Source organism: Rhincodon typus, chromosome 22, assembly GCF_021869965.1.
Source record: "Rhincodon typus isolate 14 chromosome 22, sRhiTyp1.1, whole genome shotgun sequence".
Taxonomy (NCBI): Eukaryota; Metazoa; Chordata; class Chondrichthyes; order Orectolobiformes; family Rhincodontidae; genus Rhincodon; species Rhincodon typus.
Window position 1 is genome coordinate 18528045 of NC_063353.1, and position 18145 is coordinate 18546189.

The window sequence follows — 18145 nt, forward strand, 5'->3', positions numbered from 1 at the left end:
TTATTATTTAGGACTGTATTTTGTTTACTATAGATCTGGACACAGATTTGAGCTGTCCAATAGTTCTATGAGGCAGTCAAATGTTAAGCTCCTGTGAACATGTTCCACAGGGAACGTCCAAACCCATGACAGCCATATATTTTAACTGTCAAAAACATTAACTCATTATCCAATTAAGCTGCATGGAAGGAAAATATGTTTCCATATTTTTGCTTATATATGTTTTGTCAAGAGGATTTTCAAAATAAACTGGCATTAATACAGGTCATTCAGATACAATATGAACATTTTAAAATTTGTAAACTATCAAATGTTTACAACATCCTCAGCAATAGTTAAACCACCCAGTGGCGCACATCAGTTTGCAAGGACAGGCAGATCAGTGATTGGTTTTCGAGGAGAGGGCAGACTCAAAAGGAGACATTAATGAAGGATAGAGAACCATTGACACTAACATGGGCCAGAAGGGAAATTAGGGGCCAGCAGTTTAAGACCATAAGGCATAGGAGCAGAAGGAGGCCACTTAGCCCACTGAACTTGTTCCGCCATTCAATGAGATCATTGCTGATCTGATAAACCAGTTGGGTTTTTACAACAATCAACAGTGCCACCATGACATAGAGTTATACAGCACGGAATCAGGTCACTATTAAACTCGTTTTTTAATCAAGATTTTATGGAGTTCCAATTTCACCATTTGTCATGGTGAAATTTGAATCCATGTCCCTGGAGCATTTGCCTGAGGTTCTGGACAGATTGTCCAGTGACATTATTATTTTGCCATCACCTTCCCCCAAAGTGAACACAGAAGGGAGTAAGATTGAACAGTAGAAAGGGGTTACAGGTAGATCCTGATACAAAGACGTGATCAGACAGGTAGGGACCATTGTGTCTCAAAAGCCGATCTTACGACCCTTAAGCTTTTCCCACTGGGGATTGACATCCTAATTGGATGTATTCTGCAAAGAATGAACAAAGTACTTAACAGATACATGAGTCCAACTGTTCTCTTGTTTAAGTTTACGCTTGCTGTTAAATTCTAGATGTACTTGAATTGCCTATTTATTCATAATTACATCCAGATTATTTCAAACTGTCCATTAGCTCTATCCTCCAAAAAAGACAATAAGATACAGGAGCAGAATTAGGCCATTCGGCTGATTGAGTCAACTCCACCATTCGATCAGGACTGATATGTTTCTCAACCCCATTCTCATGCCTTGTCCCTGTAACCTTTGATCCTACTAATATAGAACCTATCTATCTGTCTTAAATACACACAATGACTTGACTTCCACAGTCTTCTGTGGTAATGAGTTCCACAGATTTGGCACCCTCTGGCTGAAGAAATCCCTTCTCATCTTAGTTCTAAAGGGTTATTCCTTCACTCTGATGCTGTGCCCTTGGGTCCTAGTCTCTCCTATTAGTGGAAACATCTTCACCACATCCACTCTATCCAGGCATATTATCAAGAGTTATGGGGAGAAAGCAGGAGAATTGGGTTGAGGAACTTATCAGCCATGATTGAATGGCAGAGCAGACTTGATGGGCCAAATGGCCTAATTTCTGCTCCTATGTCTTGTCGGCATCTCAGTATTCTGTAATTTTCAATTAGCTTGGAATAACTTTGGAATCTTTAATTATATCAGCCAACGTCAAGGATTGGAAAATTTGAATGAGCAGAAACATAATACTGGTGCTTTAGCATACATAAGGTCCAAAGACACTCCGCAGATTATGCTTGGGGAACCGGTGGGAGGGAGAGACAGAGATCACGAAATTAGTTGAAAAGCTAGTTGGATAAAAAGTAGGAATTAATGGAAATCCAGATTCTAAGAACCAGAGCATCTAGGGAGAGACCGGTATGTTTAAGATACTTCCAGAGAGAAGTGTTATGGAGGAATTAATGAATTACTTAGATCTAAGTGGCAAAGATAATTATGATGGGTGTTATTGGCACCATACAAGGGTAGTCCTTAAGATGAGGCTCTGGAGGATATGATTAACTGCACAGATGTTACAGAAGCCCAGTAGGACTATATAAAGCACCATGATCATAGTTACATAAGTGTCCAACTTTCTCAGTTGCTTCTCCTGACAGATGACTGTTATTTGGCTTTGTCCTGCTCATTTTGTACTACACCATTTAAAAAAGCCAGGTGTATCCTTATGGTTGCCAGTGATTGCAAAGCAGACTGCCTCAGTCACCATCACAGCCACAGGCTGATACAGAACCTGCGAGGGGAGGCAATATGAAGGAAAAGAACAGCTGTGGTGGAAGCAAACATTACGTTCAATAAGAGAACCCAAATAGAAGTCAGTGTTTTATCAACCAACGAAACAGGGAAAGGTTTAACAGATGATGCTGTTTTTGTCTAATTAATCAATCTTATTTATCACTGCTTATTTCTCAAAACATTTTTCTTCTTTTTCCAGTTTGTTCAAATTTTCTCCCTACTTTGAATATGGGGAAGTAGAAAACCATAGTTGTAACTTCCATTATTTCCAAGTTCCAATACTGATTGATATAAGCATTATTCCATACCAGTGAAATGATTCTGAGTGACACATAAAAATATAGCAAGACTAGCAATCCCGAGAGCACTCACCTGCAATAAAACACCATTAGAACGGATTTTAGGTTTTTATATTATGAACATAAGATGCTTAACCAAAAATAACGCAGATTGTAAAAAAAAACAAATTGACATGCAGACATTTACTGGCAATTTGTATATACACCACAGTGATCATGAAAATAATTTATAGTTTTATTGATTTTATATTTCAAACAAAAGCATCAAATCTGTTTTTTGTTTGACCTGTTACAGTCTATGATGGCAGGAGACAATAAGTATGTGATGGCGAAGAACTTTTCAGTGCATTGACTTAATTTATATTTACACCCAGTGGGAAGCCCCAACCTGAACTTTGTAAACAAAATTCTGTCAAGATATTTTGAACTTTTCAGAACAATTCTGGGTGAAAGTAACATTAATTGATGGGATTTGCAAAGATTTTTTTTAAGAGTTCAACACATTGATTCCAACAGGGAAATTAACTATGTGTTCACATTATTATAATTACTAACTTTTCAGTTCAAGAGATCGAACTCCAAACTAAATTTTCACAGTACAGTGATATTTGTTTTCCCATATCCATTTCTGGATTATCTGCCAAAAATTTCAGGACAAAGCCCAGCACAAGAAGCTGCTTTAACACACTTACCGTTAAAGAACCATGTCCCCTGACTAACATTAAACAATCACTCAGCCCAAGAAAGATTAATTTTAAGTTGCTCATGTTAGACACATCTTCTTGCATGCCGAGGGTTTTTGGGTACCATATGTGCAAAACAAATTGCAACAACAGATATAAGTAATTTATCTGTAAATATCGTCATTACTCAAGGGTCTCCTTTCTATTCTGGAGAGAATGGAACGAATAAAAAAAGTTCAGCAACGCACATGAAAAGATTGCCTTGTTGCTATCTATTGCTTTTAGATAGTGACATTCTTAAACATACGAGATACAACATAAACAAATTAAGACATGTAGTAAATGTGCCAAGTATAGTATTATGATTTTGTACTGCTTTGTGAATATTCACAAGGTATTGTCTGGAAAACAGAAGAGCCATCTATCCCAACCAATGATTTATAGTGGTACCTCTGGGCTCTGATGGATGTTAACATTGTTACAGTTCTACAGAAACATTGTAAAAAGGGGACAAAAGGTGTCCTCCTCTTTCTTTAATGATAACAAAGTCACAAAGCTTGTGGTGTACAAATGTAGGTCCAAACAAAGTGGAGGAAATCAGGATAATGGCACACATACCTCTTTGGTCAAAACCTCTTGCATGAAGAATTTGACTGGGTCCTATATATGGCATTGGATTTGGGTAATTAGAATTTGAAAAGGGATGGCATCTCAAATATGTGGTAAAGAAACTCAACTTGGGAAAACAGCTGTATGAAAATGTTACTTCAAGGTCAGGTATGTAAATGCACACATATGCAGGTTCATTGCATTTCCAGCAGATATCAGATGTGAATGAGCCATATTCCAATTACTGTGTCGTCCATATTCCCATTTTTGATGTATTAGTGGAATGATGCACAACAAACTGAAAATAACCATCAATTTACTTTTTTTATAAATACTGACTCACTTCACTTTTAGCTTCATTATGCTGTTAAGGAAACAAACAAATACAAATATTCTGTTGTTACAGATGATATCCAAAGGCACAAGGGAATACTTTTTGCAGTTTAGTTGCTCTTCTTATCAGTGGTGTCAACAAGACTCTGAAAGGGGTACAAGTAATAAATGTTAGTAATTATTCAGTTAACGACAATAAATTTGTATAAACCTTTTCTATAAATTTTAGCATTAATTATATTACAGCAATCAGGCAGCTAATTGTTTTAGAAAGTTTATAATGTTGTATTGTTGCTGGGAATTAAGCAACATTACTGTCAGGAATGGCTGGCCCGTGTATTCACACTCTGCCTCTTTTCTCCTTGTCAAGTGATCACCTATGTCAGTACTGTCAACCATGGACATGTGGGAAAGCATCAGGCTCTGACCTACCAAGAGTAAGGAACTAGCAATCACCTATTCCAGAACACCATCACATAACTTACAGCAATTAATTATTTGCAGGGGTCTGGGAACATATCAAATAGCAGCAATTTCCACATACAAGAGCCAGATAATCTGTTGACTCAGACTAAATGGAGGATGGGAACGAAGTTCCAGAAAAAGCAGAAAACACAGTTGAAGGCTGCCAAGGTTTTGGGGGTATAGGAGGGGATACATTATATGTTCATCGAATTACTGAAAGGTTTAGAAGAGGGTACTAAACTGGAGGACCTCATTCAGTTGGATGAAGCTGTTATGGGCATGGAAGATGAGAAAATTTAAGACAAACCAAATGTGGTTGCAAGATAATCCTTTTACGGCATTTTGCCAAGTCCAAACACTGGCAACCTTTTAAATAACTGATAAATAAACAGTTACCACTGTTTTCTTCTGGCTGGAAGGTAATCTGTTTCTGCTTGAGTTGTAAGAGTATCACAGACTAATTATGTTCTACCTATATTTGTCAATGCTTTTCAAATCTGACTCTATAAATTGTTAAGGAGAGTTCAAGATCTTTATAAGTCATCTTTTATGAACAGCGTCACTGTTGAATAATTGCAGCATGGAAAATATTATTATGAACATGATACCCAGAAATGAGATTCTTCCTTGAAAACACCAAATGCTTATTTACTGTTTAGGACATAGCTAAATGTAGTTCTACTGTCCCACTTCTTATCTCATTGTCATGGCTATTTCATTTTGCAATGTGGCCCCAAAAAACAAGTCATCAGTCAGGAATCATACATCACATATTTTCAGAAGCTAAACAACAGTCTGTTAAATTGTATTGTGACACATTAAAACCTAAAACATCAAGGGAGCAAACAACTTTGAATATTTTGCTATTTCTCCTGGTTACAACACAAATCTACAAGTGATTTAAAACAAAAATCTCAATCATGAGATGAAATTAAATCCTAAACCTTCACATATACGTATAACTAGAGTATTTTACTGGAAATAATTCACGTAGGTTGTTGGTGATCAAAAGTGATCTGAGAGCAGGATTTCTTGCAGGATAGGATACCCTGGACCACAGTTTGGATAAGCTGTAATCTTTGGAGACTGTGATGGGCTGTTAGCAAGGACATTGGAAAACTAGAAGTCAGAGGAGCACAGATAAACTTTTCAGCTGCACTGGGGTTACAGCAGGGGTTAAAATGGGCAGTTTCTGAAAATTGGAATAACGTAATGAGTATGGCACGTATCAGAATTTCATAGTAAGATCAAAGAGGATGACAGAAAATATAAATAAATAATATAATCCATAGTTCTAGACAGGGCTAACTCAATGTTACGCAAAAGCTGAACTGAATTTGCAACTTTGAATAAGGAGTCTTCAGACAGATGGCTTTGGAGCTGGAAAGTAATGGTCTGTTTGAGATCTTTGAAGAGAAAAGTAAAAATGGAGATGGAAACTAGTTACAGAGGACAGATTTGTTCAGGGTGGGAAGGATGGTGGCTGAAGAGGGGAAAGCCATTGACAATGTCAAAGAGCATTCTGGTCAGAGAGAACAGGTGAGAAGATCAGAAAGGCTAATCAAAGGTCACATATTAGGTGTTTTTAGCTGAAGTGTGCAGCAACATAACTTGATTGATGGCTGACCATACTGGATCTACACCAGAAAGCAGAGTTAATTGGTTTAAGTGGAAACATGGGCATAAGCCTTTGAACAAACGTAAGTAAATGCATTTTGAAGGTGTTGACCATTTAAATTGAGACAGGGCACTTCTAAAAGGACCACACCACCACTTCTTCAGAAAATATAAAAAGGAAACAAAAAAGTATCTCTAAAACAAATGTAAGTCTCTCACTATGGCATAAGCTTTAAATGGTAATGAAAACTGCTAATTTTGTTTCCCATGTCTCTATTTTGTGGCGTGCTGTTTGTTCCTGACTTCCTGCTTTGATTTCAATGTGGTAACTGTGTTCTGGGCTCAAATAAGTTACAAGTTATTTATGCTGTCAGAGAGAAGCAATGATGGAATAGGCCCACAGCAGAAGCTGGTGCTTTTCTTCTGTTCTAATGCTTTACTACTGTTATCAAAATATGAACCTAATTAATGACTAGAGTTCATTGACAGCTGTCACTATAAAGATACTTCTCTGCTGTTAGCCGTATTCCTTTCTGCTTGATGCCAGAGTACCTAGTCGAGGAACTGGTGCTCAATTCAAAGGGTGCCAAGTAGTGGCACCACTACTGTCAGTAGGGAGAGAAAAAGATTGTAAAGAGAGACAATTCAAAAATAAAAAGTGAGAAGCTAATTAGTAGTAATAAAAGTTAATAAAGTAGTTTTGGTCTGGAAGTTAGGCTATCTCGAATACTTCACTGTACTACTGTAGTAAGTAGGAGAACAAGTTTCTTTTTACCTGCATCTTGTCATGCTCCTGCAGAAGTCGGTCATATTCCCTAGTCAGTCCATCATATTGTTTTTTGATTGAAGCCATTTCAATCTTTGATTTCTCAAGGGCTTTGCCACAAAAAGAAATAAGAAGAAAAAGTTAGCAATTAACGTACAGAATGAAAGATGTTACCCGATTTTTGACTGAAATATACACAAACTGCAGTTATTTAATTCTACTTAGGAAACTTCCAATATGTTGCATAAATTGTCAAAGATTGTGCAACACCAGCTTCTTCTCTGCCACTATTCTATGGAAAAAAAGTTGGGTTGAAATATTTAGATAAAAAATGAACTTGATGCTTATACCTTTTAAGTTATTTCTGCAAATAGATTCAATGTCTTGGTCATACCATTCTGATAACTCACTTCAGAAGAACCATCTTGAATGTTTACTGGACTTGACTGCCTTCTTTTAGAGTACTACATAGTTATTTGGTTCTGATGGCTTTTTTTTTTAGCAAAACACCACTGATTAGTTGATCACAAGAGGTGATGACCTAGAGGTATTGTTGCTGGACTAGTAAACCAGTGAACTAGGTAATGTTCTGGAAACCTGAGTTTGGATCCCACAATGCCAGATGGTGAAGTATGAATTCAATAAAACCTGGAATTTAAAGTCTATTGACCATTAAACCATTCTTGATTGCTGTAAAATCTCATCTGGTTCACTAATGTCTTTTATGAAAAGAAACTGCCATGCTTCTCTGCTGTGGCCTACATGTGACTCCAGACCTACAACAATGCGGCTGAGCAAGTCATTTGGTTGGATCAACTGCTTAAAAGGTTAACAAAAAGAAATGAGATGGGACAGACTATCTGATATTGACTAAGGCACCAGAACAACAACAGCAAACAGACTCTGTTAACCCTTCTAAGCCCTCCTTATTAACATCTGGGAGCTAGTGCCATATTTAGGAGAGCTGTCCTACAGACTAGTCAAGCAACATCCTGATACAGAAAAAAATCTCATGGAATCATACCTTATGCACAATATTCCAGACAATGCCATCATCATCCCTGGGTATGTCCAGCACATTGGTATACAGTCTGGAGGGAATTGCCCTACGAGTCCTAAACATTGACTATAAGTCTCAGATCACACACTGCCATTTCTGCAATCTCCTTGCCCTGGCTGATGTCAGTACTTCTCTATGTTGAACAGCACTTGGGTGGAAGCACTGATGGTGGCAAGGGCACAGAATGTACTCTGGATGGGGCACTTAAAGGTACACCACCAAGGTGTCTCAACAGCACCACTACTGACCAAATGATGCCAATATTTAGTGAACGAATTTTAAAATAAAACCTCCATTGTGTTGTGCGGCACTATCACCATGTTAAATGGAACAAACTTTGAACAGGTCTAGCAACTCAAGACTAGGCATTCATGAGTTAAATATTACAGTTAAATATTCCAGGCTTCTTAGTATAAAGTAGAAAACTAAAGTAATAAAGTTAAACAGTTAAAAAGTCAAATACAAAACGCATAACATAAAAGTACATAAGATTGCAAATAAATATAGAATTAATTATCTGAGAAAGCACTGAGAGTATACCTGCACAACATGGGCTGCAACAATTCAAGATGGCAGTTTACCATCACCTTATCAAGGGCAATTACAAATGGCCAATAAATGCTGGCCTAGCCAGTAATATGCACAGCTTAGAACAGAGTTTTTTTTAAGATTGTGGAATTCTCCTTCCCAGAAACCTGAGGAAATTGTGTCATTGAAATTTTTTGAGGCACAATTAGACTTTCAATAGGCAAGGGAATCAAGGACTACAGTGGGGGAGAAGAGGCAGGCAGGCAGACAGACAATGAGGTTGAGACTCCAGTCAGATCAGCCTTGATCTTACTGAATGGCACGGAGCAGGCTTGAAGGGCTAAATGGCCTAATCCTGACACATCCTCTGTTCCCACGCAAGGAAAACTTAGAGAGTTCTCTCTTATTCTTTGCTACTGTCATAGGAAAATATCTACAGCAAAAATGCAGGTAAATTACCAGATTAGAAAATTCAGCAGATATAGCAGGGAAAGAAGATACATTTGTCAAAGCTATACAGGTGATTGAAAAGCTGTCCAATTTTTGGATGTCAAATCTTTTTGTAACACTGGAATATTTTCACATTTTTGAACTGGCGTTGTAAAGACATTGCAAATTATGCAAGTTTCCTGGTCACCTTTTGTCAATCAAGTCTTTTATTACATGACCCTTAAATGCTTCCTAAATCAATGTTATGCAACATCTTTCAACAAAGCTTTATAATTCAATGCTGAAAATACTGACAGCAAAAATGGTAAACTTGTATATGTTAACTAGGGACTTACTGGTTATTAACAAGATCATAATAACTGATAATATTTGACCTTCTGAAGGATAAATTGTTATCTCAAGAAAATCATTCTCTCTATGCAACACAAACAAGATCATATGTAGCTCACAACTTTTCCCTACACCTCCAAACAGGTAGGAACTACTTATTACTTGAATTGTTGATCCCTAAATAGATGCCTGTGGTCAATGCAAAGCTTTCCCTAAATCCCTTTTTTAAAAAATATAAACCAGTTCTTTTATTCCACACAATTGGCATTCTTAACTATTATATTTTGCAATTTTATTTCTATTATAATTGCAGATTTCATTTATAACTTTCCTACTCTAATACAAAGATCAAGATTTGAAACTTTGCTCAGACAGTTCAATTCAAAATTTTAACTTACTGCTCTTGGCCAAAGATGGTCTAAGTTAGAATAACACATCTATTTCAATTTTTCAAGGAATTGGCAGCCAGACATTTGGCCAGCCATTAAAGCATGTGAAAGTGTGACAAAATACTTGTTCCAAGGGGTCCTTTTAGGGTTCAATGAGCTTATTCAAGCTGAGCAATACCAGCCAGGAAGACTGCAGGTTTGATCTTCAGACTTTGCCGAATTAAGTGGACTCAGCCTGGAGCAGCAGTAGGGTTCTGTAATTGGTTTCAGTGTTCCTGGAGCAGCAAGATTGATCAAAGAAAAACTGAGTTCCCAGAAAGACCCTTGGGTTAAGTGAATCTTGGAGAAACAAAATGGTAATTATATTTATTTCACTTATAATCTTACAAATTCCATTGTCCTCTCTTAGTTATTCCTTTTCATTAGAATTGCATGTCTCCTGCGGCATTCCTCACAAACAGGAATCTGCTTTCACTGTCACTATCCAATATCTAGACGTACAAGTGCGTAACCAACAGGAAGGACTTATTATAAGTTTTCATTTATTATGTGAACTGGATATCATAATCTTCCAATTTTCTTAAAGGTTAGCTGATCAACACTTAAACTGATACAGACCAAATACAAGTTGTTAAACTGATTTGTGTCAGAGGCAGAAATAAAAATACAAAATAGTTGCTGCACAAACTACATCCAGTCAGGTCATAGTTTGACTTAGTGAACAAACTCACAAGTGGACCAAACACTGCCAACTTTCTATCTTGAAACAAATCCCAGTCTGCCTGAAATTACCCTTACTTTGCAATAGCAGCACAAGTGCTTTTCTCTACTTGTAAGATGTCATTGTCAAGCCAAAATGACTTTCTGTGTACCACACATGGTAAACAAATTTTGTGCTGGTGTGATATCAGGTAAGTTGACCATACTTCCCAAAGACTGGTGGGTCATGTCAAACAGCAGATCCACATAGCTAATCACAATAGGCAGAATACGAACTGTCCTTAACCAGTTTGTGCTTGCAAAGCTCAAACTTAACATTTAAAGTCAGACATGATTCCATGATGGTATGGCACTGGCTGAACCATCATGAGTGTACTAAAAATTACACGAACATCCAATTTAAGATCACCTTTCAGGCTTGCAATATGCAATCACTTATGCTTGCTTTATATATATTCATACTCAGGACCTTGTCATATGCAAGCAGGAAGAGTATGTCCAGACAGTAGAACTTTTCTGAATTAGAGAAAAACATGGAAGGCAATAGTTCTTTCGTGCATTCTCAATGGTAACACCTCAATCAATCATGCAATTTGACAACTAATTAGAACTCTTTTCTCATGCAGTATACATTATTGCTCCTTTTGAAATTTGGCTTTCTTGCATTTGTCCTGATGAGTGCAAGATGAAAAGCTTTAGCAGCATGTCCTTTGTTTTAGTAACACAACTTTACTTTAGTTCTACTTTTAAATAAAAACAAAATACACTGACGTATGTAGCAGGTTGTAAAATCATGTTTACTGGGCTGTCTTCTTCAATGGATTCTCACCAGCTATCTAACTGTAAGTCAGCTTCCATCATAAAACTGCTTCCTTCTTCCACTGAATAGCAGCCTTCATAGGAACTGTGCCTGAACTTGTATTTCCCTTTTATTTTTATTCACAATAAGTAGACAGAGCAGCTCAAATTTCAAACTGTCCCCTCCCCTAGATCTGCTAATTGGGTTCCCTCCTATACTCAATGTGTGATTGTGAAAAAGTTAACTCTCTCTCATAACCTTCGAGTTCTCTGAAGCTTTTGGTATATTTGGTTGCATAATCTTCCTCCAATACTTCTCTTTTAACATTAAGCTATCTGGCACTGACCTTGTCAGGTTGAATTCATATGTACCCTGCAGAAGTCAAAGGATTATCTGCAGTGGCTTGTCTTCCCAAACCCACAGTTACTTTAAGTGTTCTCTAAGCATTTATCCTTGGTCCCAGCATCTTCATTGTGGAATTGCATTTCCAGATTGGATATGCACGCTGATATTTATCAACAGGTATAACTGCCCCTCTTGACCTCTCAACTTTCTCCAAATTTTTAGACTGCTTGTTAGGCATTCACAACTATATCAAAAACTTCCTTCAACTAACCATTGTAAGACTGAAGCCATTGTCTTTGGCCCCTTCACAAACTCGATCCCTCTCCTTGACAACCACCTAAGGCTAAATCAGACCAATTGTAATCTTGGTGTCACATCTGAACATCAGTTGGGCACTGAACAATATCCATCCGTAAGGTCACTTATTTATGTTGTCTGACACTATTCATGCCTGAGCTCATCTGAAACCTTCACTGTGTCTTTGTTTGTTGATTATTTCAATGTCCACTTGGCTGGACTCCTATGTACACTTCATAAATTTAAGTTATTCCAAAACTCTGTTGCTCATAACCTACCTTACACCAAGTCCCGATCACCCATCATCTTTGTGCTTGCTGACCTCAAGGTTAAGCAATGCCTCGATTTTAAAATTGTCATTGTTGCTTTCAAGTTATGATCTTGATCCTCCCAGCTCTGTAACTCTCTTATTGCTGTATTTTACTAATATTGGCCTCTTGGGTGGGCATTTTGAAATTTAGCATTGGCAGCCAAGGTCTTAAACTTTAGAGTTCCCTCCCTACACCTCTCCATTTCTCTACGTCTCTTGCCTTCTACAGTGTTGCTTTAAACCTACCACTGACTAAGCTTTTGTTCACCTGTTCTAATGGCGCCTTATGTGCTTGGTGTCAAATTTTCCTTGACTGTACTCCTGTAAAGTGCCATGTGACACCTGACCATGTTAAAGGTATTGTAAATGAAAATTACAAAAGTAAATGGAAAATTGATTTTAAAATCTCAAAATAGAATAGTCCTACCTTCTGTGGTTTTCTTTAATTCAACCTTTAGTTCCTTGATTTCTTTAATCAGCTGATTATTTTCCTCTTCCAGTTTCTTATTTCCATCATCTTTACCTCTATTTAAAGCCTATTGATAAAAACAAATCAAGTATAAAAGCTTTAATGGGATGTGAAGTGTAGTGAAAAACAGTTTGCGTTATATATCTTGCTTATCACGCAGGAAAATAATTATAGATCTAATGGTGATACAGTTTCTTTTTGCCTTTCGATCTAGTTCTCTGGATCAACCTGGCAGCCGGAACCATCTATAAAGTTAGGACAAGACAGGAACTAGAGCATGTCAAAATCTAATAGCTGATTATTTTGGAGTTCAAGTGCAAACTCTTGCAATGGGTTAGCATGTAAATACTTCAACTGGCGTAACTGAATCAAAAAAGCCACACTTGTTTCTAAGCCTGTGACATTGTCAGATTTGAGCAAGGATAGGGATACTAGAATTTTGACTCAGTGCCCCTGGAATCCAGAATTACCTATACTTGCTGGACAGTGTATGCTTTGAATAAGGATGTGACTAGGTTTTCAACTGTGGTAACTCTCCAAGAGTCCTGCATACACTCACTGATTTGCACACAACGTACAGGATGCTGCAGGCAGCTGAGGATCTGAAGTCTATTTAGTACTTTCAGAAGAGTAAAACAAATTAATAAGTAGGAAGAAATATAGCTGAACGTTATTACTCACACTGCACTGTAGCTATTAAGGGAGGGGTCTTGTGGCACAGTGGCAGTATCCTTACCTCTGAGGTTCAGGTTGAAATCCCACATGCTCCAGAGGTGTGTGATAACATTTTGGAACAGGATGATTAGAAAATATATCCTTGTGTAACGAAGTTATCAGTCTCAGTTTTGATATTTACAATTGACAGCTTTTTGAGAGAGTTCCTGATTTGCACAATTCTTTTTGTGAAGATACACTTCCTAAACCATTGTGCTCTAATTATGAAGGTGTGCACCTTTATTCTGGATTATCTTACGAGAGGAAATAGATTCCAGTCTACGCTCTTAAATATTTTGGCCATCTAAATCACCACTTAATTTTCTACTTTCAGGTGAATACAGGTCGAGCCTTCACAATTTGTCTTCATGTTATAATCCTTTAATTCCCACAATTTTTCTGGTGCATATGCACCATACTAACTCAAATACAGGTGATCTTCACTAACATTGTGCTGTTTAGCTTTCTTTTTCTTTAATATTGGGAAGTTTTTAGAGCCTGTAATCTTGTTGAACATTGTGTGGTTTGTTTTAATGTCATGACCTGATTGGCAGAATTTTGGCGTGGTCTGTCAACACTTGATGCCATTTCCCCTGTTGCACTGCTGCCCAAGGTCTGCACTGGGGAAGCTTCGCTCATTGGACTCTGGATCAGATTATGGACAATCCCTGGTGGCATCTTTTTGAGAGTCTGTGGTGCCCCTTCTTGCAGGCAGTGCCACCTCCAGGGTCTACTTGGATGTAATGGAGTTGTTCCTCCTAGCTGGTTTCAGGCTTTGGCTGTCCTCCCTTCCAACCCAGTTGGCAGTTTGTTGAGTCAAGACTGAGATTGGTGAGTTTTCCTCGCCTCAACTTCTCTCACCGAGGTGGTGGTGGGAACTATGGGGCTCCTGCAGTAGATCAGGGCTCCGAGTCTGTGGAGCAACACGAAGGAGCTGCTGAAGGATGAAGGCTGTGGCTGTTCAGCCCTTGAAGGGGAACATCATTAAATGGGTGATGAGATCATTCAAGAGGAATATAGACAACTTGAGCCTGTAGAAAACAGCCTGACCAGGATTCATTCCACAAGCTCCTGACTTCAGTCACAGTGAGCTTTTCAGTCCAAGTGCTACTGAGCTTCGTTGTAGCCAGCATCTTGTGTTGAGAGGACAGGGACCAGTGTGTTTGGATGAATCCTGCAGGGGATGCTGTGTTTTTTTCTTATTCATTCACATGGTGTGGGCATCATCGTCTGGGTAAGATTCATTGCACAGCTCTAATTGCCCAGAGGGCAGTTGAGAAGCAACCATATTGCTGGATATCTGGATTCACGTGTGGGCCAGACCAGGCCCCTAAAGGACATTAGTGAACCAGAAGGCCTTTCCTGACGATCAATAATGGTTTCATGATCATTTTTAAATTCAGTAAAAATCTGGAATGCAAATTCCATCATCTGCCATGATGGGATTCAAACACAGTTCCCCAGAACACTACCTGGGTGTCTGGATTAATAGCAATAATACCACTAGGCCATCAACTGCGACCAACACCCCACCCTCCCCGCCACCCCAAACCACCACCACTGGCAGTGTCTGCGTCATGACCAGAAGCGGGTGACAGCTCAGGTGGGCAGTCTGCAGCCTGGTGAGTACAGGCCACCTGGTGCAGACCTCAGCCTCCACTCTCAGATGGTCAGGGAGGGGTAAGATCTTCAGGCAATCATGAAGCATGATTGGCAGTGAGCAGAAAATAATATACAATGTAAGTTACATCTTCCTTTTATATTTTATTTTAAAAATTATTTCATTTACAAAAAAGTAAGAATTTACCCTTGTGGATTATTTCAAATTCCAGGGATTTTTGTATAATAAGCAAGTCCCAATGGAGTCTAACTCCAGTTTTAATGTTGAATCCTATGGAATCTGTTTCACTTAAGTTGCGATTTTCAGGAACATGCAGTAAGGACTTCCTGTATCCTCTTTGAAGTGCAAAGTCTAGAACAGAAAACTCCAGGTGGGGTCTAACTGGAAGATGTTAGAGATACAGCATAACTTTTACACCATTGTATTATCTGAAACTGTCTGGAATAGTCAATCTTCTGATTAATCTTTCAAAATATTTTTAATACCTGTCCACTTGCTTTTTGATCATTTCTGTAAATTGGCCTCTAAATTACACTATTTATAGCTCTTGCATTTGCAAAATGTTCTGACTTTCTTGGATCCAAAGTGAATGAATTCACAATTATCACACCGAACTCCATCCCTTCACTCCACTCACTTAATCTAGCAAAATCCCTTGCAAGTTCTGAATCAATCTATGCTATTTATTGTGTTACACAAAACTACACACTCAAACACTAAAAATAAAAACGACAACTTGGACAGCCATAGTTAAAACAAGGTCAGAAATCACACAACACCAGGTTAGAGTCCAACAGGTTTATTTGTACACACAAGCTTTCAGAGCCTCAGACAGACCACTAGCTCATCCACTCCTCAATATCCATCAAATGCCACTAGAAAGAGCTGAAGACAGCTGTAAATGCATTTTCATTGAATATCTATGTATTGTTTGTGAGAATAACCTAAGTAAGAATTGTATGTCTTCTAGGACCAAGGCTCCAAAAGCTTGTGCTGTCAAATAAACCTTTTGGACTATAACCTGGTGTCATGTGATTTCTGACCTTGTCCACCCCAGTCCAACACCGGCACCTCCACATCATAGTTAAAACAAATATAAGATTCTTACTTAGGTTATTCTCACAAACAAAGAATACATAGATATTCAATGAAAATGCATTTACAGCCGTCTTCAGCTCTTTCTGGCGGAATTTGATGGATATTGAGGAGTGGATGAGCAAGTGGTCTGTCCAGCAGTCATCTGCACTGGTCATCATTTTGGTAATGAGGACATTGTTTAGGTCTCAGGATCAAATCAGCATGTGGTTGATCATGCGCCAGTGCTTTGATCATGGATGCCTCTCGAGTCTTGAACTTATTGTTTGTGTGGACCAAGTTTAGAAGGTGCTGTTGAAGTAGCCTCAGTGAGTTACTGCTGTGCACCTGAGGATTTGCAAAATGTGCTGAATGTTGAGAAATCATCAGTGATGATCCACGCTTCTGACCTTATGATGGACGGAAGGGCATTGATGAAGGAGCTGAACATGGTTGGGTCGAGGACACCACTCAGGAACTCCTGCCATGATGTCCTGGGATTGAGATAGGAGCCAAGTGTTTGCAGTTTATCTAGCATACTTCCACAAGGGCCTGCCTGAAGGCTTGTAATGTTTAACTTTTAAATTAATATGGATTCTGTCTTTATTGTACATTTCTGCAGCTAACCAGATGGTGCAAGGGATCTTCTTGTTATTAAATGGATTAGTGTGTTTTAACGTCAAAGCAGAAGCCAGTCTATCACGTGTAAGTGGGAGAGGTGAGGAGAAATTCAGGATAGAATAGGTAGGGGCAAAGAAAAGATAGTTGTTTTCACTGAAATTATCTTGTGTCACAAATATCCAAACTGGCTTCACAGATTGGTAATTCATACATAACACTGAGAGTTTTGAACATAATTCTTCCATTATAGGAAATTTACACCTTCAAAGCTTGTCAATGTGCAAGTTATTTGTTTTTGTTGAAGGTCAATTATAATAATTTCAGATTCTACTAATGTCATTCTTGTTCATTCAGTTGCAAAGACCAGAATGGTTCCGTCAGTAACATGTGTCCAGAGCCACTATCAAAGGTATAGATCTATTTCTGTGGGGTACTTCTCCTTGCTCAATAGACCAAATGCTAAACGTTAATTCAGGCATTCAACATTCCAAACTAAGAACTTGCAAAACTGGTTCAATTATTGCTAGGCTGGAACTCACACTGTGTGTTTGCAGTGCTCAACTGCAATGTTACTACATGTCTAAAGATACCATGTACAAATTGCATTCTGAATGGCTTTCAAGTAATAGGTCATAATAAAATAAAGACATTACAACAGATCTGAAAACATTACCTTTTTCAGTTCTTCATTTTCCTCCATGTACCTCTTGGCAGCATTATTAGTATTATCAGTTTGAACCTGAAGTGCTTGATTTTCTCCCATTGCAATTGCCAGTTCTGAGATAAGAGTGATCATACGTCTAAGGACACTATGAAAGAAAAGTAGGTCATTGTAAGAAAATGTCATAATATTCATACCATGGAAAGCTTTCACAGTTCAATGCAAGAACTGTTGTTTTAAGGCAAGAGCCTTCAAACTAACAAAGACATGATGACGTTTCCAGCAGCAAATGAACTTTGAAAATTTGAGTGATGTTAGAGGTAGAAATCAGAATCTTAGAGATGGTACAAATGAGGTCAAAAGCTTATCTCAGGATCACCATTCCCTCTAAATTTCCTCGTTGCTGCAAGGGCCTCTGAGGTCCCTATGAAGCAGCAACTTCCAGAACTGCTGCCATGCCATTTGCTAATTGCAGACACTGAGCACAACTTAGAGAGAATGTTGCTCAGAATCAAATGTGACACAAAGGTTGTATGCAGGCTGGCTTAATCACAGGTTATCTCTAGGGACTGGAATGGCTCAGGATTTGGAATGGGGACTGGAAAACAATGTTTTTTCAGTCTTCTTAATATTTAATTCAATAGGAATAACAATAAAATATTTTGAAGGTGGCAATCAAAAACTCCCAAACTTTTTTGTTTATAATAAGACTTAGTTCCAAGCCTATATAAGAGGGGGATGTGCCTTC

General features: G+C 38.2%; 1 protein-coding gene across 1 annotated transcript; it reads right to left on the bottom strand.

Moving 5' to 3' along the window:
* Positions 1–2750: 2750 nt before the first annotated feature.
* Positions 2751–17911, bottom strand: LOC125480986 (B-cell receptor-associated protein 31-like). Its single transcript, XM_048610457.1, has 4 exons — positions 17410–17911; positions 12665–12773; positions 7019–7119; positions 2751–4307 (listed from the first exon to the last, which is right to left on the bottom strand). Exons 1-4 carry the CDS (start codon positions 17590–17592, stop codon positions 4272–4274), a joined length of 429 nt encoding a protein of 142 aa, XP_048466414.1. The 5' UTR covers positions 17593–17911; the 3' UTR covers positions 2751–4271.
* Between the last annotated feature and the right edge of the window lie 234 nt (positions 17912–18145).

Excerpts from the sequence above, each read along its gene's own strand:
- LOC125480986 (XM_048610457.1), bottom strand. The coding sequence starts at position 17,592 with ATGAATATTATGACATTTTCTTACAATGACCTACTTTTCTTTCATAGT. Across the intron at positions 7,120-12,664 it reads ATTAAAGAAAACCACAGAAG|CCCTTGAGAAATCAAAGATT; the intron begins GTAGGACTATTC and ends TTTGTGGCAAAG. Across the intron at positions 4,308-7,018 it reads AGGAGCATGACAAGATGCAG|AGTCTTGTTGACACCACTGA; the intron begins GTAAAAAGAAAC and ends TACCCCTTTCAG.